The 26346-nt window shown below is 39.9% G+C and overlaps 1 protein-coding gene across 1 annotated transcript; it reads left to right on the top strand.

The window, feature by feature from the left end:
* Positions 1 to 1978: 1978 nt before the first annotated feature.
* On the top strand, positions 1979 to 26306 carry atp10b (ATPase phospholipid transporting 10B). Its single transcript, XM_078260813.1, has 21 exons — positions 1979 to 2510; positions 7116 to 7320; positions 7544 to 7629; positions 7935 to 8041; positions 12750 to 12881; positions 13120 to 13247; positions 13606 to 13858; positions 15463 to 15662; positions 16907 to 17065; positions 17762 to 18305; positions 18446 to 18546; positions 18634 to 18760; positions 18893 to 19077; positions 21065 to 21332; positions 22375 to 22451; positions 22535 to 22660; positions 22759 to 22959; positions 23070 to 23150; positions 23302 to 23406; positions 23649 to 23836; positions 24501 to 26306. Exons 1-21 carry the CDS (start codon positions 2101 to 2103, stop codon positions 24745 to 24747), a joined length of 3930 nt encoding a protein of 1309 aa, XP_078116939.1. The 5' UTR covers positions 1979 to 2100; the 3' UTR covers positions 24748 to 26306.
* The last annotated feature ends 40 nt before the right edge of the window (positions 26307 to 26346 follow it).

Here is a 26346-nt window from a genome sequence, read left to right as displayed (position 1 = left end):
CAGGAATTGAGGATTGTGAGATTGTTAAATGGTTCAGTCCAACTTCCAACACAAAGCTGAAAAAAAACTAAATATACTGTAGTGGACTGCACGTGGCCTGTGTGTGTGTTTGTGTGTGTCAGATGCTGAGTGTTAAAAACTCCAAATTACCAAAAAAAGTGATGTAACGTGACATGTAAACTTGTTCCACTTTCATCTATGCATCAGTAAAAATCAGCTCTACATCACTGTTCCCCCTCAATATAACAGATGTATTATCTCACTACAGTAGACAGATGGTTTGTGCTAAATTGGCCCTCTCTCTCTCTCTCTCTCTCTCTCTCTCTCTCTCTCTCTCTCTCTCTCTCTCTCTCTCTCTCTCTTTCTCTCTCTTTTCCTCTTTTCAAAAAGGGAATTAGTGTTGACATGTAAGAGAGAGGGGAAAAGGCAGATGCTTTCTACTTTGTAGTGTTTCCATGTCACTGGAGTAATTAGGAATGCACAGACCTCTGCTCTGTGGAATCATGCGTGTGTGTGTGTGTGTGTGTGTGTGTGTGTGTGTGTGTGTGTGTGTGTGTGTGTGTGTGTGTGTGTTTGTGTGTTTTGTTTCCAAGAGTGTGTTTTGTTTCTGTGTGTGTGCTGTGTGTTCTCACAGCTGCGCCACTGTGCGGTCGTCATGCCAGCCAAGCCAAACCCAGCCTGAGCTGACTGAGACGGGTGAGAGGGTGAGTTTGGCACATTCGCGTCACACTACTCCCCTGCTCGACACGACTTGGATGGAAAAACACGCCGAGCTACCCAGCAGAGATTAACCCTCCTGTGTCAGCTGTTTAAGGACAAAACAGGAAATCGTTTAAATGTTTCAATCGATAATAAATCACCTGCAATGTTGAGCATGGCATCCTCTAAAAAGAGACAATAAAGGTCCATCTTTCTCCATTTGGAGGCAATTTTCCAATAATGCCTCTATATGCTGTGTATCAAATACTAATCAGCTACATATAGTTGCATTATGGCTGTGTTTAAGTATAATAAATGAGTGAGCCAGTGTAAATTTGGTCTGTTTAAACTGTTTCAGCTGTAGCCTGCTCTGGAAAAGACAACATACGTCAACATGAGGAAGTGGAAGGCATCCTACATGCATGCCATCTGTGCAAGAAGCTGCTTTGTTGTAGTCCATCATACGTGAGAGTCTCACATATACATGTAAACAGATTCTTTCACCTAATTATGTATAATCATGATCCAACTTTCAGCCCTCAACTAAATGGTGTCTTCTATCAGCAAGAAATATTCCAGGCTTCTGTAGCTGACATCTTAACTCAATCTTCTTACATGCACCAATGAAGAATCATGCTCATTATTATCTTCAGACTAATTAAGAGCAATAAAGAGGTTCTCAGTGTCTTTAAACATTGTTGACTGTATTCTCCATCTGTGTAGTCCTGAATGTGGTGTGTAAGTTCCCTCTGCTGTGTTCATTCACACTCTGCAGACTCTTCATATACGTATGTTTGCCCCGAGCAGTCGTTGCGCTCTGTTCGGTGTTGTGTTGTCAATTCAAATCTCCTTATGACCCACTAGACCAATGTTATGCTCTGCAAATATTAGATTGTCAGCTGCTCATTGTAGTTATTCATTCCTTATTAGTGTTTTTTTTTTTTTTTTTGTGTGTGTGTAAGTTTCAAGGACCACATCAATGTGTAAAGTATTAATGGTGGTAAAGACTACTATACTATGCAGGCCACTGACTCATAATTCTGCTGTGTGAAGGAATTCAAACAAAGAGTTGAAAACTGGTTCAATCATTCAGATTATTGACAGCTCTAAAATCAGCTGAGTCATTGGAGCACCCTCAGCTACATTTCTGACTGTAATCAGCCACCTTATTTCCCCTCTCTGTGAGATTTAAACAGCTCAACTATAAGGAATGCAAACAGACCTGTTAATGCAAAGGGCGGACTCAGAGGAGGACTAGGTATACTGGCATACACCCAGAAAGACTTATTCAAGGAGAGGATGGTTCTAGGGAGACTTTTTAACTAATAGGAGCTGTAAATATTGAGAGGATGAGATGGAAAGGTTTGTGAGAAGAGTTAAAGAAAAACAGACGGAGCAGCCATGACATGGAGGAGCCCTCTGGCCCTGGTGAGGGATGCTCTGAGAAGTCAGAGAGCACAGGAGAAGGACCTCCGCAACTTGGCGTCCAATCTGCCTTACGAGGGCCTGGAGAAGGAGAAGCAACCCAACTGCTACTTCCCTGGCAACGCCATCAAGACCACCAAATACACCCTCCTCCTCTTCATCCCCATGAACCTCTTTGAGCAGTTTCACCGTCTGGCCAACATCTACTTTGTCGGCCTGGCTATTCTGAACTTTGTCCCCATAGTGAGCGCCTTCCAGCCCGAGGTAGCTCTGATCCCCATCTGTGTCATCTTGTCTCTGACGGCCTTGAAGGACGCCTCGGAGGACTTCAGGAGGTACCAGTCAGACAGGAAGCTCAACAACACGCCATGCCTCATCTACAGCAGGTACTGACTGAATCAGGTCCTAAATATAGAAACAGCACAGTTATGCTGTTTATGCATGATGTGGCAAGTGGAAACACTTATGGTGCATTACCGGCACCTTCACATCTGTGCTTATGATTTATATCATGCGTGTTGATGTCTGTGTGAGTGTGTGTAGATCTGTGTGATTGTGTGCTGTGTGTATGTTTGTTTACCTCCTCTGCATTTTTTGACTTAGAAATAGAAAATGTGTGGGAGATTATTCCTCTTTTGAAGAGCCTCACAACAATATCTCTCACCATCGCACTGTGTACATTTGATGAAATCCTCATCTGGGTGCAAAGACAGTAATGTTAGCGGTTATCTATTTTTTTTTTTACTGGTGAAAAATTAATAATTCACAAAGGAGGATAAACAATGTCATTTTCAACTCTTTCGCTGCTGTGATTTTATAGAGTGGGAGGAGGAGGAGGGGATGTGGATTTCCTCTGGATGTGATGTGAGCCTGTAAGCAACTCCAATGATGGATGCTTACACATTCAACCGCTAGAAGGGTTTATTATTAAACAGCACTTGCTTGCTTTCAAATTTCCCAAGAACAGTCTGTTGGGAAGTGCAGCCTCAGCTGGAAAAGCCTGCATCCTCGTGTGTGTGAGTGTGTGTGTGTGTGTGTGTGTGTGTGTGTGTGTGTGTGTGTGTGTGTGTGTGTGTGTGTGTGTGTGTGTGTGTGTGTGTGTGTGTGTCGTGATAGGATCCAGGTGGCCGAAGTGCAGACCCCAGATGTACGGACACTTGTCTGGGCCTGTTAGTAGACACTAGTCGTCTCCGCCTCACGTAATCAGATAAATAGCAGTTGAGTCATGGCGAGCGGGCTCTTGTGGGTCTCTTATTGCTCGCTGGGTGGAGATCCTAAAGCTCCATTTTGGGCTTGTAAAGATTAGAACAGCATCGATTGGCTGGGATTTCTTTGAAGTGTACAAATGGCTCCAGAAGAAGCTCAAGAATAAATTTTAGGCTTCCACACACTTCCTCTTTTTCTCTATCTAGGTAAAGTTTATTCATCTGACAGCACAGAGGAACACACATTGAAGTGGCTAAAGGTCCATATGGGAGGCTGTCAGATGAGAGGGATTTATACTTTAATTCATCAGACCTTCTCAAATGCACATCTCTATTTCCCATCACACTTCAACCGCATGTTGTTTTCACAGAGGTGTGAAGTGGATGTGTTGAGCATGACGTGCCTTATCATCATTCTATCTTTCTTCTCTATCTCAAACTCTTGTCAATCCACATGCGCTCCACATGGGCTATTAATCATGCTGATTGACTGCTAACTCCTATTATATTGTTTAACATGTCTAATTTTATCGTCTGCTCACTGCAGAACATCTAAACCAGTCACCACACCTCCCAGACTGTTCCTGTCTGTTGTTTAAGAGTCCTGAGAGTTCATCTACTAATTTTTTTTAAATACTACACACACACACACACACACACACACACACACACACACACACACACACATCAGAAAGCCATATTCCCAAGAGCCACAAAATTGGATGACTAGACAGATAAACGGTTGTTTGGCAATGCATGTGAGATCTTTAAGGCAACAGTAAGATATTGTTGGAAATACATTAATTTATGGCGGAGAGTTAGATGAGAACATTGATACCACTCTCACGTTTGTCTGTTACATGAAGCTACAGCCAACAGCCGGTCAGCTTAACTTAGCATGAAGATTGGAAAACAGGGGGAAACAGCTAGCCTGGATCTTTCAAATAGTAACGAAACACGTTTGTTTAATCCATAAAACTAAAGTGTAAAAATGACAATTCAACATTTTACTGGGGGTTATACGTACAAGACTATATTTAGACTCAACTACCGGAAACTCAAGGAGTTTACCAGTCACAGGCAAGAAAAAGTCTAACACAGCTTCCCGTAAAACTGCAAATTATTATTATTAGTAAACTTTTACTTTTGTACAGATCAATATAATTAAATATAACATACTAATTAGTGAGCTTTTGAGATGTTGGTAGGGGGATTTTGTTTCCATTTGACAGAGCCAGGCCAGCAGTTTCCCTCTGTTTCCAGTCTTACCTAAGTGCTAAGCTAAGCTAACAGGCTTCTGGCTTTATTTTCATATTTACTGTATAGACATGAGAGGGGTATCAAACATCTACATTTTAAAACTATCTGATCACGTCTAGGATTAAATGACCTGAATGTGACAACACACAATACACTTGAGAAATGGACTTTCCATAAGTTTCAAAAATTTGATTAGATATACAGATCTCTGTCTTATGTACACAATTCTACATGGAAACACAGTACCAAACACTTACAGATCTACAAGGAGTGCAGCAAGAGGTGACTGAATTGTCCCGTTGAGGAAAAGTGCATTCGGTGAAACAGCTTTTTCAGTCAGCGCTGTTCGTGAATGGAACCTTATTCCAACTCACATTAGAAATTTTAAAACATACGTTTCTTTTAAATTTAACTTAAAGAAGTGGCTAACAGGTAATCAGGACTGTCGACACTAAATCTTGCTGCTACTTTGTCTTTCCTGTCCTGCCTGTTTGTGCCACTTGTGCTATGCCTACGAAGTTGTCGGTTACATGGACTAAACGTTTAGCTTGTGTGTGTATGTGTGTGCTGGAATTGATGTTGATAATGACAATCTGTTCTTGTTTATATGTTGATCTTGTCATTTTTTTAATTTTTATTTTTATAGTAAATTTTACTTGTATTGGGCTAAACCTATATGTACTATTATAATCCTTTTGTCTTTTTAGGTGTGACATTGTACGATCTGTCCAGGGACAGCAGATGTAAAATAGCCTTTTGGCTAATTCTGGCACATTTTACATTTTCATATGTATTATTAGTGTGCATTTTCCCTGTTAAATAAACCTGAAATAAATAAATAAACTGGAAATTACGTTGCCTGACATAGAAAGCATACATAACATAAAGCTTTTCTGACAGGAGGGAATATTTGTGCAACCTTTTACAGTTTTTTTTACAGTTGCTAGGACGCATTTCTCAATACTTGGGTCACTTTTTCAAAACTCTTCACACAGTGAGCACAACATAAGTATATGTGGGCTAAACTGTGGATCATTTATCATTGCTTTGGCACGAAATGCATTCAATGACTACATCTTTCACATGACATTCATTCTTTTCTCACTTCAACACAACAACCGCCAAAACTCTATGTACCTACAGACCAATGTAGCACATGCTAACTGTTTTCAAAACTGTTAAACTTAAGTTCAAAACAATAATATAATAAAAAAACTGAATGAGACAGCAATTTGCTACATTTCTACAGTAATATTGTAATGAAATATATTTCGAATCAAAAAATGAAATGCTATGAAAACAAATGGACAATTGGACCTCTCCATTTTCCTCATGGAGGTGGAAGGTTTATGACCACCATCCACATAATCAAATGTCCCTCCTGGAAGCAATGAATGCTGGACGCCTGGACATATCAGCAGAAGATTGCCAGAGATGGATCAGGCATGCCAGAAGATTCTTTCCTAGGTGTATTGCCCTAGATGTTATAAGATGTGATGTGGATGAGAACCTGTGGCCAAATGCAGAAGACTGAGTAGATTAGCATTCCTATTGTATCTGTATCAGTGGATGGTGTGTATACAAATTCTTGTATTTTGGAATTACTCAGTTCAAATAAAAGACATACAATATATTGAAGTGTACTGCATCATGTCTGATTCATTCCAGTAACATATATTGCAGTGAATTCTAAACAGTAGAGAGGTGTCCTTGTTTTACATAAGAAAACTTTGTATAATGATACCTGTTGTTAGTTTATTTTAGGTCATTGTTTTGTGGGTGACAAAGTGTGTTTGTTGGCTGTCAACCTTTGCTAGTGTTATGGGAGAAGGAGTTGATTTGAGACATGTATGAAGTGATTTGGTAGTGTAGTGCATTTTGAATGTGAAATGAACTGCTGTGCCGAGCTGAAAGTTGGTTAAGAGTGTTAAGAGTTTTGAAAAAGTGACCTAAGTATTGAGAAATGTATCCTAGCGACTATAAAAAACTGTAAGTATAATTTAAACAAAACATACTTGAATACATACCTCCCCCCCTCCTGGCTTTGTTTGAGGCGAGGTGTGGTGTTATGTGGCAGCTAACCAATCAGGTCCTACATGCAGGGCAGCATGCCTGCAGCTCTCTGTCACTGGTGGTTAGCCAGCTTGACGTGCAGGTTTAAACCATAAAGCTCCCTGGGAAGCCTCAAACCCTGGGAATAGCCTCATAATTTGTACTGAAGTGTGTCTACCTGTAAAAGTTTCCTTATTCTAAAGCACACAAAACATCGCTCTCCAAAAACAACAGCATTGATTTTTCATTTGGTTGTAGTGTTTATTCCCTCACTTAAGCAGCTGCTGTGATTGATTTTATCCATAAGGAGTGAGTCAATATTTCATTTGATTGCATAAACATACAAAACACACCCACTACACCAATATTGTTAATAAATGTGACAAAAATATATATAAAAGCCACCCAGGGGCTTATAAAATAAAATATAAAAAGAAATTCTAATGACTGTTGCTATCTGACATCTGATTTCAGGAAAGAGAAACAGTTTATAAAGAAGCATTGGAAGGATGTGCGAGTGGGAGATTTTGTGAAGGTGGTTTGCAATGAGATCATCCCTGCAGACCTCCTGCTCCTACATACATCAGACCCCAACGGCGTGTGTCACATAGAGACATCCAACCTGGATGGAGAGACCAACCTAAAGCAGAGGAAGATGATGTCTGGTGTCTGCATCTCGGTGAGGAGTACTTCTTGGTTTCATTTCTCTATTGTGTTTTTTTTCAGTTTCTATACCCAAGCCCTCTGTGCTGCAGGGTTACATACCTAAATACATATTTTTGGACCACAGTTATCTTTCCTGTGTATTATGTCATTATGCCACTCTGGAAGTACATGTTAAGTTACATTTAAAAAGTGTCCATTCACACCATAGTAACGTTATACCTCCTCTCATTTCCCAGGATTCTGAATTTGAACCTGAAAGCTTCAACAGTGCCGTGGTGTGCGAAAAGCCTAACAACAATCTGAATCATTTCAAGTGTTATGTGTGAGTATCAAATACATAGATCACGTGTATCCCCAAACAGATCCTTTTTGGCTTTCAGAGCAGCCGAGCAAAACTAATTCCAACCCACTCGCTGCACTTTGTGATGCTTCCAAAGGCATTATTGGGGCTGTAATAGACTATAATCAATTTCCTTGGGCACCACAGATCTTACAGCTGGTCCACCCATGCTGTCCAGCTATGGCTGTAAAGCAAGGGGAATTGCTAATGGGGAATACATAACCAGTAATGAATATCTAACAGGATCTGACAGTACAAAGGATGTTCCTCACTTTCTCCTGCTGCAGAGAGAAACCTAATAAGGAAAAGGTGGGCGCTGGAATAGAGAGTCTGCTGCTGCGAGGCTGCACAGTGAGGAACACGGACCACGCTGTTGGCTTTGTGGTGTATGCAGGTATATTCTCTATTTTCTCAGCTGCTTCACTGCTTTGATCTTGAGCTTTTAGTGTTTTTGTCCAGGGCCATAGCCAGGACTTTAAAAGTACTGAGGTCCTGAGTCCAAATTTCCCCATCACAACACCACCCAAATGTTTGACTCACTACCAACCAACTGTACAAAAAATTGTGATAGAAAGTACTTTTGCATATTTAGCCAAATCAATGTGTAGTTATACTTTCTGTACATTTTGTCGCCCTACATTATGATCTGCTGCAGGTGTTTAATTATGGTGCAGAACACTTTTTTTGCCTAATACAGTCTTTCTCAATTGCTAAAACACAATTTCTGAAACCTTGCTCCTTTTTCTGAAAACATTAGAGTTTTTTCCAACTGCTTACACACAAAATCTTTTCATGTCACACGGTTTTTGAAACCTCTCACTCAAAGTGCAAAATTACACAGCAAATCTCCAAAACCATAAGCTATTTCTCAGCCTTTCACTCAGTTTTCAATTACATAAAACACTTTTTTCAAAACATTACACACAATTTCCTACCTAAGACACAAAAATCTAGCAGGAAGTGACTTGCTTTCCTTTTCTAAACACAACCAATCAAAATGCTACACTCATTTACCAGGGCACACACACACTCCTCACATGTGCAAACACATTATGTCATAACTGAACTAACTAACTAACCAATCACTGCTTTAGTATAGGCCTATACATAGGTCAAAGGTCACATTACCTGTTTTGAACAACGGATGCCAACAATAGACAGAGAGCAAGAAGAGGAGGAGGGACAGACAGGGGATGACAACTAGGTGGAGGAGGAGGAGGGAAGAAGATAAAGGAGAGCCATCTCTGATGATGTGATCAACCACGGATTGACCATGAGAAAAGCCCATCTTGAGTAGCTTTACAATTTCTAAAAATGATACCTTTGGTTTACATATTTTGTTTTCTTGTTTCATGCTACTGTATACAACACTGTGCTAATCTTACAAACGTGATGTTTTGTCCAATAAATATTTTTACTGTAACATTGCATTGTTGTTCACAGTGCACTTTTCAACCCCTCTCAGCAGATAACTTTCTCTCTAGAACATTGTAAATGTAGATATAAGCCTATGAAAGACAAAAGAGCTTTAGATTTAGAACAACAGTGTGTACATGGTATATCCAAAAATTTACTATTATGAAAAAAGTGTTTGCCATTTGATGCAAATGCTTCATTTTGAGATGTGTTTATGGTATTTTGAATGCAGTGTTTCATTTTGAAGGAGATGTGAGGCATTTTGCATTTTGTGTGTGCAGTTTTGGGAATTGTGTGTAGAGTTTTGAAAAAAGGAGACGTGAAAACGTGTGTAAGCAGTTGGAAAAAACTGTAAAAACAAAACCTCATCTTCAAGCACTATTTACAAAACCTCTGACTCCTCTCCCAAAATGAAACTTTCGCCTCAAAACACTTTTACCTGTGTTCAAAATCAAACACTGCTCTGAAATCATAAACAAAGTGATCAAAATGATATACACTATCAAGCAGTCAGTAAACAATACACCAAAAAAAATAGAAAACACATTGTTCAAAACATATAGTTCTCAGGGAGAAGTACATTTTTAATCTCAAAACAAATTTCATATTTTTCCATCATTGTCTTTAGACGAACAAAAACACGTTCTATCGTAGTAGCTCAAAATTAATCAGAAATTACTACTCTGCTTTGCTCTTTGCAATTTGTTTTGTTTTTCCTCCTCCTTGTACCCCTATGTTTACAGTACTGTACCCTACATCTCACAAACTTGTCCTTTGTCTCTGTGATACTGTAATTCTTGTTCTTTGTTGATATGAACCTGCAACCACTCAAAATCTATTGAGCAGTCAGTACTGTACAGTACCAAATGGAAAGCACAATGTTCAGGGCCATACAATTTGTTCATTGTACAGTATACAGCCTACAATGCACTGTACTACAGTATACAATAAGGGACAACAATCAAAGGAGTAAACATGTGATCAATGTGCTTCTTCTTGTCTTTGGGCTGGGTCAGGCCAGAACACTTCGTCGACATCACAAGCAATATTGTCCCTCCTGAGGCAATGGGGGAAGAAGCCTCTTGTGTGCTGTATCCAGCCCTGACACCTTGCATACGCATACGCACTCATTCTCCTCTCACATTGTTTCTTCTATCCATTCTCAGACTTTCTCCTTCCCACCTTCAACAACCTGTTTGCTCTCTGAACTGGATTACAGTTTTTCTGAATTGCTAAAACACTAAAACCCATTGGCTGAACAAAGTTCTCAGATGCCTGAACTCATTTAGCTAATTGTGCAGTCTGTTGTCAATACAACCATAAACCATAAACCATTTCACATGGTCAAACACAATTTGCAGATCTCACTTAGACTTTTCAGCAAATCTCTAAACACATTCTCATTCTCAAAACACATTCTGCACTCTAATGCACATGTCATCCATACTGGTAAACACAAGTAGCAACAATCAAATACAAATAGAGAACACATGTCATTGATTGAACACAACCACTCAAAATTGATTTCACTTGTTTCAAATGATGTGACACAACCAATATAAGCCAGTTCAGAGAGCAAACAGGTTGTTGAAGGTGGGAAGGAGAAAGTCTGAGAATGGATAGAAGAAACAATGTGAGAGGAGGACGAGTGCGTATGCGTATGCGAGGTGTCAGGGCTGGATACAGCACACAAGAGGCTTCTTCCCCCATTGCCTCAGGAGGGACAATATTGCTTGTGATGTCGACGAAGTGTTCTGGCCTGACCCAGCCCAAAGACAAGAAGAAGCACATTGATCACATGTTTACTCTTTTGATTGATGTCATTTTTAGTATTGTATATTGTAGTACAGTGCATGTAGGCTGTATACTGTACAATGAACAAATTGTATGGCCCTGAACATTGTGCTTTCCATTTGTTACTGTACAGTACTGACTGCTCAATAGATTTTGAGTGGTTGCAGGTTCATATCAACAAAGAACAAGAATTACAGTATCACAGAGACAAAGGACAAGTTTGTGAGATGTAGGGTACAGTACTGTAAACATAGGGGTACAAATAGGAGGAGGAAAAACAAAACAAATTGCAAAGAGCAAAGCAGAGTAGTAATTTCTGATCAATTTTGAGCTACTACGATAGAACGTGTTTTTGTTCGTCTAAAGACAATGATGGAAAAATATGAAATTTGTTTTGAGATTAAAAATGTACTTCTCCCTGAGAACTATATGTTTTGAACAATGTGTTTTCTATTTTTTTTGGTGTATTGTTTACTGACTGCTTGATAGTGTATATCATTTTGATCACTTTGTTTATGATTTCAGAGCAGTGTTTGATTTTGAACACAGGTAAAAGTGTTTTGAGGCGAAAGTTTCATTTTGCAAGAGGAGTCAGAGGTTTTGTAAATAGTGCTTGAAGATGAGGTTTTGTGTTTAATTTTTTCAAAAAATGGAGCAATTTTCAGTAATGGTGTTTTAGCAATTGAGAAAAACTGTATATTGGTTGTGTCACATCATTTGAAACAAGTGAAATCAATTTTGAGTGGTTGTGTTCAATCAATGACATGTGTTCTCTATTTGTATTTGATTGTTGCTACTTGTGTTTACCAGTATGGATGACATGTGCATTAGAGTGCAGAATGTGTTTTGAGAATGAGAATGTGTTTAGAGATTTGCTGAAAAGTCTAAGTGAGATCTGCAAATTGTGTTTGACCATGTGAAATGGTTTATGGTTTATGGTTGTATTGACAACAGACTGCACAATTAGCTAAATGAGTTCAGGCATCTGAGAACTTTGTTCAGCCAATGGGTTTTAGTGTTTTAGCAAATGAGAAAAACTGTAACTGTCAAGTTTAGCCAGACTAGGATAAATGTGCACTGCCATGCTAGCGGCTCTGTGAGGCTGTAATTAGGCACAGCGGTTTTTGTGAGGTAAATGTTAATGCCAGCATGCAACATGCAGAAGTTTAACATTTACAGTATACAACAATGTTTACCATGTTCATCATCTTAGTTTGGCATGTTAGCATGCTAACATTTGCTAATTAGCACTAAACACAAAGGACAGCTGAGGCTGATGGGAATGAAAGTATTTAGTCATAAACAAAAGTATTTGACAACTTTTAAACAATTTTCACCTGATAATGACTCTATATAAAAACTTAAAGGATCAAGTTATTACAATGATGCACCATCTGGGACAATTTTGTGGCAACCCATCAAGTAGCTTTTGAATTATTTCACAGGATAAGTGAAAAGTTTGACCTGCTGTTGTTGTTAGAGGACACGTCAGAGGATCATCAAAGTCATGAGGATTCATCCTCAAGGGGCCATGAATGTCTGTGCAAAGTTGCATGGCAATTCATCTAATAGCTGTTGAGATATTACAGTCTGCATAAAAATGGTGGACCGACCAAACCAAAAACAGACTGACATTGCAATGCCTAGATCAATGCCGCTAGCATGGTTTAAAACATCAGAATAAGTCTTGTGTTAATGTGCGTAATAATAAACCCCCAAATTTCCTGAAATACAGTATTACAGAGGACATGACCTCTGTGTCCTAATGTTTTCTGCCCTTGCATTAGCTGACCCAGAATAAGCATGTTCATAATCAATTTTCTTTGGTGTTCAATGACCATATGGAGTGCCTGTTGATAACTGAATCAACACCTTCTGATACCCCCTTTAAGGCCATGAAACCAAGGCCATGCTCAACAACAAAGGGCCAAGATACAAGCGCAGCAAACTAGAGCGTAAGCTGAACACAGACGTCATCTTCTGCGTCATTCTCCTCTTCACCATGTGTCTCATCGGAGCACTAGGTCAGTAATGAATTACATAACTTACCCATAAAATCACTACACAGACTGGTTCATGATAAATGATTTAACATTTATGAGGGGATGTTTAATTTCCAATAAAAAAAAAAACTCAGTCACTTTGACCACAGGCCCATACCAGGAGAAGAGGGAGAAGACAGGGGAGGGTGTCGTGCCAAAAATAGCTTTCCTCCCTGTGCGACAGTTGGTGTGATTAATTCCCCTGTCCTCACACATGCAGGTCACTTCTTATGGCTGCAGGCGCTGCCCGGTGTTCCCCCTTACCTGGTCCCCGACGGCAGCGGTCACCTGGACAGTCCCAGTCTGTCTGGCTTCTACATGTTCTTCACCATGATCCTCTTGCTGCAGGTGAAGGACCCTGACTGTGTGTATGAGAGTTTTTAGTGTGTTTTTTCTTAATTTCTTCATTTTCTTAAACTCTCCTCTTGTCTTGTCACCTTTCTCCTCATTCTCCTCTAATATCTACTCTTTCCACTGTCTGTTGTCCACTTTACCCTCGTCTTTTCATTTTCCATCACTCCTCTTTTGCACTTGTCATCCCATTTTGTCATTTTCTTTTCTTTTCTTTCTGATTACTTTTTTCTCATTCTCCCCTGTCTCTCTTGTCTATATTTCATTTTTCTCCCCACACCACCTCACCCCACCCCACCCCTCTCCTCTCCTCTCCTCTCCTCTCCTCTCCTCTCCTCTCCTCTCCTCTCCCCAGATATTGATTCCAATCTCCCTCTACGTTTCCATTGAGTTGGTGAAGATTGGTCAGATCTTCTTCATCACTAATGACATTGATCTGCACGATGAAGGGACGGACAGCCGCGTGCAGTGTAAGGCACTGAACATCACGGAGGACCTGGGACAGATTGAATACATCTTTTCAGACAAGACTGGCACCCTCACTGAGAACAAGATGGTGTTTCGCAGATGCTCCATCATGGGCACTGAGTATGCACACAAAGAGAATGGTAAACCTTCATATTGAGACATTTTCTGTAACCAAAAAGAGCAGTTGCAGCACTACTTTTCATTGTAATGGACCGCATTTGCGCTTTTCTAGTCTTAGCGACCACTCAAAGCACTTTACACTACAGGTACCATTCACACACACATTCATACACTGGTGGCTGAGCCTACCATACAAGGTGCCATTCACGCACATTCACAGCAATTTGGTTGCCCAAAGACACTTCAACATGTAGACTGCAGGGGCCTGGGATCGAAACACCTTCTGATTGGTAGCCAACCAATAAATCCTTACTTTGGTCATTAGCCTAACACAAAAAGGTCTGGATGGACCCATCTACTTTCCATTTGTTAAACACTGCAGTTGATCACAATAAACCTGACAAAAATGTATTACTGAATTACACTCAATTTAACATTTTGACTAATGTTAACATCATACATAGCAATATAACTGACATATACCAATATTAGCATGTAACACATTGGCATACTCACAAGCATGTTAGGCAAGGCAGCTTTAATTGTATAGCACATTTCAAAGTGCAGTTTAAAAACCACTAAAAATATAAAAACAGATAAAATAAATAGAATAAAAGTTACAGTGCAGTATAAGAAATTATTAAACAATTATTTAAAGAAAGGCAGCATCAAAAAGAAAGGTCTTCAGCCTTGATTTAAAAGAAGTGAGAGTTGCGGCAGACCTACAGTTTTCTGGGAGTTTGATTCTGAGCTGTTTGTCAGCTGTTCAGTTGAAATGCACTTCCTGGGTAGAAATTCCGCCTATTGCCATTAAGTTTACTGGGTTTACTTAATTCATATTGGCTCCCAGACACATGTAGCTCTGTTTAGCCCCCAATCTTTTCTTAGTTGTTTTCCACATCCCAAAGTGCATCGACGTCTGAGTGAATCCCCTCCATCTTTGACCGGGACAACGGATTGACAACCTGATCTTATAGCAAGTTATCACATTTGCCTGTATTGCTCTTCATTGTTCATGTGTTTGGCGAGTGCTGTATCCTGCAGTTCCTACAGTAAACTCACCTGAACTGGATTATCGTTGTCGTGGCATAGCTTTACCCACAAGCCTCCATGACAAACAAGTGTAATGATATAGGCCTAGATCACGACAATACTATGATCTTGATCTGCATTTGTTACTCTGTCTTGCGCGTGTGAATCCAAGATTCTTTTTTATGTTGAAATGTAATCAGACAGAATACATGTTAGGATACAAAGGTTTGGAGACTCTTATCAATATATGTTATCCCCTTTTTCACTTGTTTATTGTGTTGTGTCCTAATCAGAGACTAACACATTCATTTTTTGCTTCCATATTTGTGCTGCCAAGCTTCAATCTGATTTGCCATACTGTCTAATGTATTACTGATCTATGTATCCTGAAGTTGAGTTCCCTCCTATATAATGCTTCCTGAAGTTCATTTATTTTGGTTAATTGAAGGGTTTTAGTTAAAGCATTTGTCTAATCCAGGTCTTTACAATCCTGGTTAAGGGCTCAGCATTTAAACATGACTTGACCTGACATATAGTACATATAATATACAGCTCATACTGTATGTATCAACATGTTTTTTGGGATTTGCAGCCATCCGCCTAGCTGTCCTTGATGTACTAGAGTCAGAGGAGGAGGTCATCTTCAACCAGCAGCCACGACCCCCACGGATTGGATGGTCCCTAGATACTGAGGACTCCAACCCTGAAGACACGCGGCATCACCATGACAACCGATGCAAGAGTAAGGTCACGGGAAATGCCCAGAGCGATGCGGCCTTCAGCAGTCTGCTGGTAAGATGATCGCTCAGTCAGGAAGAAAAGGCACATAATTCAGAGGGTCAGGTTGTGAGTTTTGGCTGTCTTGATATTATAATGCAGAGTCACAGGAAGCCACCATGGGGAAATGGTCATCAGTATTTTGTTTGCTCATGCAGGAGGCATAGCTGTCAGATAGTTGACTCAAGGCCACCCGGAGGGGCCTACAAATTAGACTCATTCTTCTTGATTAACAAGTGTCCTTGCAGTTATAATCAGTAGCACAAATAAACGGCTCAAAACAGGACAGTGCATTTATATAGTGTGAACTGGCCCACTATAATCAAACCCAGCGTAGGGAGCTGGGATGGCAACTGAGACGTCTTGTCTTGCCACTCAGCACTAAAGTTTATTCCATTCTAACATTCTTATGATAAAAATAAATAAGGGTAATAACTTGGTGGATTCAGTTTAGGTCATTATTATAGGCGTATACAAAATTAATATAATACTGAAGCTTAAGTATGTACTGCTTCTTTTCATTTTATTTGCTGTCTAATTGGGTAATTATCTTCTATAAATAAATGTATACGTCATACATGTTGCTAAGATATAGAAATGTGAACTAAATGTGTCTAAATACACACTCAAAAGACCTCAAAGTGTCATTTGTTAAGACAAATCTCACCCATCCTTGTGTCAAAAGGCCTCATGGTCCCAGTCTCCACTGCAGATGGCCAAGCTGCGGTGTCAGTGATAAACACATCAATTTTGGCTCAAAGTTGCCCCTGTGTCTGTGAAGGGACATATGGTCATGCTGGGCACCATTTGGCACAGACCAGTGATGTCACATAAACTGTAAACGTGCACTATAGATTAGTCATCGTCATCTTGATATACAGTAGCTTTGTGTCTATTTTTGTCCACATGGCAAAGAGCAGAAGCCTGGAGATACAGGCTGAAACAGAAAAAGTCTTGTGTTTTTTCCAGCAAGGCAGCACAGAGCCCGTGCTGCTTGGTTTTCCATGCTGTGTCATACTAACAGAGCTGAATGTTTGTATGAATGAAAACTACCTCCCCTCCTTCTGTCCCTTTGTCCTTCCTGTAATCTTTCCTTGTACATGAGCAAACAAAACTGGATGAAAATGTTAAAAGCTAAAACCTTTTTCCAATCCTGTCATGGTAAAAAAGTTGAAAAAAAAAAGCTGAGTGTAAGCAAGAAACAGTTTATCAATATGAGCTTTTAATAAAAAAAAACTGATTAACTTTTACTCCAACAGGAAGCTGAGGTGATTCCAGACAGGACGTTGCTTCAGCAGATTAGCAGGGCAGAGAGCAGCAGCAGCAGCAGGAACATAGATCCGTACCTGGACTTTTTTCTGGGTCTCGCCATTTGCAACACTGTGGTGGTTTCCATGGCAACAGCTCAGAGACAGAGGGTGAGCGCTCCGTTTACTGCCACTGTGGATGGGAAGTAGAGATGGAGGGCACAGGCAGCAGAGGAAAGATGGACGAATGATTTGTTCTCTTGAAACTCCCAGTATGCAAACCTACAAAACATGGCAAACTTTTCATCTAGAAATCATTGTGGAGAATCTATTAATTGTCTCATTCATTATTTAATATAGAAACCTGGTGTCCAGACATTTGGCTGCAGTAGGGCTACTGTCGCAAAATCTTCATAATTTAATCACAAGCACACACACCAATCAAGTTTAAAGTCTCCTTATTAACCTCAAAGATTTAGTTTAATTTTGAATGTTCTCTTCAATTGTTTAGCTGCAAGTTTCTGTTCTTTTATCGGTGGTCAGTACTAATTTTCCTTCATCTTTAAAGCCCCAGTTGTAATGATTCTGAGTCCTCACTAAATTAACCACATAGTAAAGGGAGATTTGCAGGGGCAATCAGGGTTGCCTTCATTAATTGTAGTACTCTCTGCTCTTGACTGTGATGTTCAGGTCTGGCAGATGGGAGAAATATGTGGATTTTCCCTTGAGTTTGTAGTAAAATATGAAAGCACAAAAAGAGTGGAAATGGATGACAAGGAGTGTTTTTGTGCTCTCACCATATGGGTGTTTGAACAAAATCTGCGAAATAAAAACTATATAACATAGAAATTTCTTTCACTTTTTCAGGTGAGTGGGTTTTCACGCTCCGATCAGACAAGCAACCCACTAGATAATTTGTCCAGCCTGGTGAAAAAGTCTGGCTCTCGTCAGCATATTTTTACCTCCTGGCAGCACAAGCCCAAGAAAAATCGCACCATCTCAGAGGACTCAGTTGAAGAGGAAGACCATGTTAAGCCCCCTGTAAAAATAGAGGGGTCTGGAGACACCAATAAGCTCCATACATGTTCGCTCCACGCTCCATCCCAGTGCGACAAGTCTGCAACAACCCCAGATAATCTGAGCTATGAGACAGAGAGTCCAGATGAGGCCGCCCTGGTGTATGCAGCCAAGGCATATGGCTTCACCCTGCTGGCCCGCACCCCTGACAGCGTGACAGTGAGGCTCCCGTCTGGGGAGGACCTGGTGTTTGAGGTGCTGGACACCTTGACTTTTGACTACAACAGGAAGAGAATGTCTGTTTTGGTGCGACATCCAATCACCAAAGAGTATGTGTTGTACACTAAAGGTGCAGACCATGCCATCATGGAGCTCCTCGGTACACCATACGCAGGTATGTGCAGGTGAAAGTACATTTACACACATTATTGCCCTTTTTTTTAAATGATTTACTAGTCAACAGTGTGATACCCTGGGTCATTTCATAATTCAAAATTAAACTATTTAAATACATCTGTGTCATATTATTTTCAGAACATCTGAGTGGGAAGCAGAAGAATATAGCAGCAGATACTCAGCATCACCTTGACTGCTATGCTAAAGAAGGGCTGCGTACACTTTGCTTTACAAAGAAGGTGCCCAATCAGATATATTATTATTTACCAGCATCACTTTCTAACATAGAGGAGCTCTGTTTCATCTTTTTTCTGCGTGTGCTGCAGGTTGTGAGTGACAAGGCGTATGAAAGCTGGTCAGTGAACAGACAGAGAGCTCTGGCTGCTATAGACAACAGAGAGGAGCTTGTTATGGACACTGCTGTGCAGCTAGAGACAGACCTCTCCCTGCTAGGTAACATACTACATATCATACATACATACATATCAGCCCAACGCACACCATTCATAATGAACACTGTGTTATCTGTGTGATAAGCTCTGTGTTTAAATCATGCCTGATTTTTGGATATGTGTTCTACGGCAGGGGCGACGGGCATTGAGGACCGTCTGCAGGAGAGTGTCCCAGAAACAATCATGGCACTGCGGGAGGCAGGGATCCAGGTGTGGGTGCTGACTGGTGACAAGACCGAGACAGCTGTCAACATTGGCTATGCCTGCAGGCTACTGGAAGAGGAAGACTTGGTGATTAACATGAGCTGCGGAAACAAGGTGAGGAGGCCGCTCTCTGCCTCACTGAAGGTTGGCTGTTTGACTCAGCGCTGCTTTGCTTTACTGCTTATGTGAAATGATAAATGGTGGCACATCTCTGATTCATTTCTCGCACCACAATTAGTATTTGTGTTGGTAAATCAAACATGAAATGAAAATGTTGATGTACTAAAAGTGACATGTTGGAAAATAAGATAACTTAGCTTAGCATAAAGACTGGAAAACTGCTAAGCTAAGTTAAGCATTATTTAGTTTTTTACTGTGATAGATTCACAATCTTGATTGGTTGGTGTCAAGCATAGAAACATTACACAGACAAACGGGGGATGTTGAAATAAAATTGTATTTCCCAAAATAGGCAATGATAGTGTAACAGTGTTACACTAGTGTTAGTAACACTTATTTGAAAACAACACAGTTGAATGACAACATTGATTTTTGAGTAAAAGGTGAATGACGTTTCAAATGAATGAATCAAAAGTTAAAAAAAAATAAAAATAGTAAAGACCTAGAGCATCAGGAGCTAATAACAAACTATTACTGAACATCGGCCTTTTACATAATTTATAATTATCACATACAGCTTGTTTCCGAGGGCAACATTGACTTTTGTTGATGGCCATTCAGGACAAGTCGTGTGTTTTTCAAGCAGAAAGTTCAGGAGGTTTTACCTGTGAGCTTTCTCCCTCCAATTTAAATGGCCAAACCTTTTGAACCACTTTAACATTTTAACTAAAGGTCAAACCCTTACATTTTCATCAGAGAAAGAGAAAGTGTCAGGTGTGGGCGCTGCTTCTCTGAGGTCATTAAAGATCTGGTAACACATGAATGAGCCCTTCATAACAACCTGACCATGTCTAATCATCCCCGGCCTCAAATAGACCAAAATTACCCGTCGGCTCTAACGGATACATGGGGAGCTTTCTGGAACAAGGGACTGCCGCGCACCTCTCAGACGGGACTAGTCATAGATGATGAATGTGAGATAGCCCCAATACAATATCTACTGCTTTCATATCTAATTACCAGTCTAATATTCAACCCTCAGGGGAAATACCCCTTTGCTCATATTGTTAATGAACTTCTTCTTTTTTTTTACCACTGTAACTTGATGACCACCTGAGGGATGCATTCCCACAGTCATCACCCTACCACACCTAATGGAATTTAACCAGCATTAGATAGATGATATAAAAATAGGATGTGACCCAATTTGTTTTCATCTTGTCGCTTTTCCTTTTGGCTAAGAGGCTGGAGTTATTTACAGACAACAATGATGAGTCTGATGGGACCAGAGCCTCGTAATGGCTTATAGTCAGACATCATGAACATGACTCAACAGCAGAGTGATGTTTCTTTTACCAGCACTACCATAATCTGTACTCTGTACTGTAGCACAGAGGAATAGTCTTGCCTTTAATGGTGTGCCTTGTTAAATTGTGCATTGTGCCTTTTGTTTGGATTATAGAGATTTCACATTCAAGTTTCAACTTATCCGCTTTAATTTTAATAATAATAATAAATTGAATTTGTATAGCGCTTTTCAAGGACTCAAAGTTGCTTGCTTGCTTTGTGTTTTTATGTTTTTTTATTATATGTTTTAATTGTGTAGGAAAGTGATCATAGCAGAACAATGGAAGACAAGATAATTTTGTATTTTCACCATGAAAATAAATGTGTGTGTATAAAATATAGGCTACTGAAGATGACATCTTCAAATTATTTATTTTATCCGAGCAAACATCCAAAACCGAAAGTAATTTATTTTACTATCACATAAGCACAAAGAAAAGCAGGACATCTTCACACTTGAGATGCTTGAACTAGCACGTTTCAACAATTTTGATTTTTGAAAATGACTTATTGGTTATCAAAATAGTTGCCGTTTGTTTTTTCCACAACTAAGTGTTTCAGCTCTCTTTTGGAACGCTTCATAAAAATTAAAACAACAATGGGATCAGCGAAATAAGCAGATGTTGTTTTCCAGTTTGCATGCAAATCCATGTTGGACAGCACACTGGAAGAGGTGAGGAGGTACAGCAAAGACCCTCGTAATGTGAACACAACCCAGAACATCTCTCTGGTGATCGACGGACGCACCCTGACCCTGGCTCTGTCGTCAGACCTGCAGAAGCGCTTTGTGGACCTGGCGAAGCGCTGCCGCACCGTGCTCTGCTGTAGAGTCACGCCCTTACAGAAGAGCAGAGTGGTGACGGTGGTCAGGGAGAAACTCAACGTCATGACCCTTGCTGTTGGTAATTTAATTTATAATTTAATTTATAATCATTTTTAATTAAATTACAATTTAGAAGCTTTTCTTGAGCTACTCACGTAATTCCAAACGCATTTATCTGGGACTTTTAATCCGAGTTCTATGAAAAACAGAAGAAAGCTGTTGTATAAATACAGTAAACAATAGAAACAAAACTAAAGTGATAAAGAAATCTGGTGTTGCAAGTTTTTGTATGAGCTTATTACCACACTTAATGTTACTTGGATTTCACTTTAAGATTATAGTGGGCCCCTGAGAGTATTATTTTGAACACCAATTTTCAACAGAAAATGAATAATTTGATTACTTTTGCATACTGCTGGGATACTGTAATTCTTGGATACAACATAGGCTTAGGGTCCTGGTATCGTTCATGCCGTCTTACTGTCATAACTTACTGGGACACTTAAATAGAAACAGAGCCATCTTTAATGTTATAAATAACACCTGAGCTGTTCCTGCTTTGCCAAGTCAAAATGTCTGCTGTGTAGAAGACCTTTGTGAAGGAAAACAACAAGCACTGTATGGGAAAGAAATAGTTTTGTGAGAGAATGCAAAGAGTGTTGCAGGAAAGGTAATTCTTTCAGGTTTTATAAGGCTCTGGATCGTATCCTGTTCTGAGTCATTGAACCTCCTGAGAAATTCATTGAACGTGTGGAGATCCTCATCTATCCTCAATAAAAACAAATTCATATCATAGACTAAATATGCTGTATAGACTGATGCTGAAGTTTGTTTTTCGTGGCAGACTTTATATTTTAAATGTGTGTCCTGCTGAGACACCAAGTCCCTTTAGTAGGTTCTATAAGGATGGGAATTTGAGTTAATTCAGGTCTTGAGAAATTGATGTTGTGTATGTTACAGGAAAAATATCAAAAATATGGGGTGTTTTGCAATAAACTTACAATAATAAATGCATTTTATTTGTAATAATGTATTAAGACCCACAAAGTCAGTGGCTTTTAATACATTTTCTTCTTCAACAGGCTACTGTTGTTAAAGTGATTTTCACTCTGTGGTTTTAGGGGATGGTGCAAATGATGTCAGCATGATCCAAGCAGCTGATGTCGGCATTGGGATATCTGGTCAGGAGGGCATGCAGGTCTGAACTGAAGTCATTAGTTTCGAAAATCTTGTTTGTTTCTTCTGCTACTCTCACTGTCCAAAACTCAATATCATCTGCAGGTGGTCATGGCGAGTGATTTCACTATATCTCGCTTCAAACACCTGAAAAGACTTCTCCTGGTTCACGGACACTGGTGCTACACTCGACTGGCCAGCATGATCATTTACTTCTTCTATAAGAATGTGGTGAGTCCCGTATATCTACGTTAGAATGCTCTGTTGTCTGAATCAACATCTTGCCTGGATTTCCCATCTAATCATCTCCACTCTAATGTGTTCCCCAGGCCTACGTGAACCTGCTGTTCTGGCATCAGTTCCTCTGCGGCTTCTCTGGCACTGCCATGATCGACTACTGGCTGATGATTTTCTTCAACCTCTTCTTCACCTCTGTACCGCCAATCATGTTTGGGATAATGGACAAAGACGTTTCTGCAGAGATGCTGCTGGGTGTTCCTGAACTGTACAGGACCGGACAGGGCGCAGGGGTCAGTGACACCCCCATTCAATACTAGCTACGTGTTTACAGAGTTGGGTCTTGATGCACAAAATACTTTTATTAGTTTATGTATTTAAATCTCTGTGTGTGCTTGTTTAGGAATACACATTTAAAACTTTTTGGATTTCCATGCTCGATGCCTTCTATCAGAGTCTGGTGTGCTTCTTTATTCCATACTTGGTAAGAGAAACATTTGAATTCTCTGTTTTTCATTAAACATTGTGCAAAGATGCAAAGCATCTGTCATGGTGCGTCCTCTGAGTTAACAGTTATTTTACTGGTTTACTACTTTTTGCCTAAAATTTGACTACATGTGTTTTCTCCCCTCCAGGCTTATCAGGATTCAGACATTGATGTTTTTACCTTTGGAACTCCTTTGAACACAATTTCTTTTTTTACCATACTGCTGCATCTGTCAATAGAGATCAAAGCCTGGGTGAGTGCTGAACTGATGGATATCTATTTCTAGATATTATCAAAGTATATACTCCCAGTGAGCCAAAACTCTTATCATGAAATAGTTTCAGTCAGGTCTGCATTTGAAACTAATATGATAGTAATACTATGTTAATATAACGTAGCATGTATGTGTAACATTATTTACATTAACAACTATATTTTGACAAGTGGGGTTGTTATCGGTATATCTAATTGCTGTTTTATGCATCTGTCTTGCAGACGGTGGTTCACTGGGTAATCATGCTGGGCAGTGTGGCATTGTACTTCATTGTGACGCTTGCCTACAGTGCCATCTGCGTCACCTGTAACCCTCCATCCAAAACGTACTGGATCCTCCAAAGACAGATGGCCGACCCCATGTTCTACCTTCTCTGCATCATCACTACTGTGGTGGCTCTGCTGCCCAGGTACCATCACTGTTATCCTCCTTGTGTCTGTCACACAGAGGGGGGGGAGAGAGCAGATTGTGACCATCCCTCCCATTTCCATAATTTCCTCCCTACTTTTATCTCCTGTTATGGACAATTACATTTTTTTTTTTTTTTAAATGGGGAAATATCTACAATTTTTACATTGACATCTACAATAACTAAAACAAGAAACAAATTAAAGGAACTTTCTTATCACTTATTGTACTATGCAGCTGTCCTGGTAGTAGTAGGTAATTAACAGTCAGGAGGATGTAAAATAAAAGTTTGCTCTGTTTTTCCTCAAAACAACGTATGATAAATAAAATCTATCTATCTATCTATCTATCTATCTATCTATCTATCTATCTATTTATCTATTTATCTATCTAGTCTGCATGACTTTTACTTTTACTGTGGTATTGCTACTTTTACGTAGTAAAAGCTCTCATTACGTTATGGTACATAGACAGCCTCAGCTGATTTGCAATCAAATAACGTTAATTGTGAAGTCCAGGAAACGATCTGCACCACGGCTCGGTCTTCCGCCTCGTTGCTGATGCATCTGAAAGCGTTGATATTTAGAGGGAATGCTCTGATTTACATCAAAGGGCCGCATATTTTTCACTGGCCTACTTTCTCACCACCACACTCTCTCCCCCAGGTACATGTTTCACGTGCTGAGGAACTCTATCGCCCCCTCCCCGCTCGTGAAAGCCAGGCATCTGGACCGACTGGACCCCTCCACAAGGGACCAGTGCATGAAGGAGTGGAGGAGTTTCAGGGGCATAGCGCAGGTCAAACCCTCCAGGCTGTCTACCCCACCCTCTCCCACCCTGGAGACCCCTGTGGACATTCATCCCCACTCTCCCACCACCTTCGATATCATGTGGGATGAACGTCATCACTGAAAACTATCAGAGGCCTGTACACACATGAGAAACTGAGATTTGTTGGCAACTTGAAGGAATAAGATGATTATTTATTCAATAAATGCAATCAGGAAGAAATACTCTTCCTCTCTGACATGTGACAAATCATCGATTGGGGTGATGAGTAACAAAAAGTATGTAGGCCCTCTTCTCCTTACTCTCCTCATAACAAGCTGCCATAGTGAACACATAAGCCTGTTACTTTCCTGATGGGTTTTCAGAGCACAGTGGTAACCCAATTAGTCATGCCACCCACCCCTCCAAAACGTGGCACTTTTCCAGAACAAAATGCTTAGCTGGTTTAATATATTCCTCTCACCTAGATATCCTAAACAGTCACAATGCATCCTGTCACTTAGGCAAACACACGTGTGTTGTTTACAGATTTTCCTTTTACAGTAATTTGCCTTTAAAGAGAAATGAATGTGTTTATAGGCTGGGCCTGTGATAGTTATGTGTTTTTGTCTGTCAAATTTTCTGTGAACACACGTAAGAACAATCTAATTTAGTTTATGCCAAGTGTGTGTGTGTATGTGTGTGTGTGTGTGTGTGTGTGTGTGTGTGTGTGTGTGTCATGTTATTTCAGATGCAGCATCTAGATCAAACACGCCAAAAGGTAAATTCAGAAGAATCAGAAGAAAACGCTTCTAAGCTACAAAGTCTGATGCTTTTTTATGGAAATGGAGTGTGCACAAGCCGAATCCACTTGTAAAAAGGGCTGAGTTATCATTGGCATACTTCATTATACAGTAGCAGCTCTGCTTATATAAGGTCCCACTGCCTCCAGTTAGATCATTGCTGCTCTCTAGTGTTAAAAAGTAAAAGCTGCAGAAAGGTCAAAAGGGACAAAGTCAGAAAAACAGATGAGGCTTGATGGTATTACAGCCACAAGAACATGCAGTATTTAAATGAATTAAACATATTTTTATTGAGATTTAAATGAAGCATATAGCAGTTACAATGAATCAGATTTCTTCCAGACCTGAGCTACCCTGTCACTGTTACACATACATACAAACATATGTGATATATGACAAATTAACAAATACAAGGGAGAGCTTTACATGTGTTACAGTATGACACTGAATACTATTGTGTTTAATGCACCAGAAATATTTTGCACAAAACAAATGTGTACCATGCGGTAAAACAAAAAAGATATCACGGTAAAAAATGAAACTCTAACAACCAGATGTTTGGCACAAAGGCCTCTATTATTAACATGGTAAAGAAATCCGGTGTGGAAACCTTCATCAGTTTTAGTCAGTGCTCCTAGATCAACAGGGATGTCCAAAAATAACCAACTTAAAATGTTGTAGTTTAGGATGAAATATTAAAGTCTCCAATGACACACAGATAAATCGACAAGAATACAAAATACCCATTGTGTGTTCTATTGTGTGTTTACATGAAGGTGCAACTCTCTCTGACTCAACTGTAAACTCTTGTTCTCTCCTGTACTGCATTAGTACCACTATTGTTAGTGCTAGTGACAGGATGCCCCGACTCCAGACGGGGTCTCTGCCTCTCAAGCTGTATCCTGGGAAGAGGGATAGCAATAAGATAAAGAACAACATT

The sequence above is a fragment of the Sander vitreus genome, chromosome 10 (assembly GCF_031162955.1).
Source record: "Sander vitreus isolate 19-12246 chromosome 10, sanVit1, whole genome shotgun sequence".
In the NCBI taxonomy this organism is placed as follows: domain Eukaryota; kingdom Metazoa; phylum Chordata; class Actinopteri; order Perciformes; family Percidae; genus Sander; species Sander vitreus.
This window is presented reverse-complemented; position numbering and strand designations above follow the sequence as displayed.

Coding starts and splice junctions, on each gene's coding strand:
- atp10b (XM_078260813.1), top strand. CDS start 2,101: ATGACATGGAGGAGCCCTCTGGCCCTGGTGAGGGATGCTCTGAGAAGT. Junction 2,511..7,115: donor CCATGCCTCATCTACAGCAG/GTACTGACTGAA, acceptor ATCTGATTTCAG/GAAAGAGAAACAGTTTATAA. Junction 22,661..22,758: donor ACTTCTTCTATAAGAATGTG/GTGAGTCCCGTA, acceptor TGTGTTCCCCAG/GCCTACGTGAACCTGCTGTT.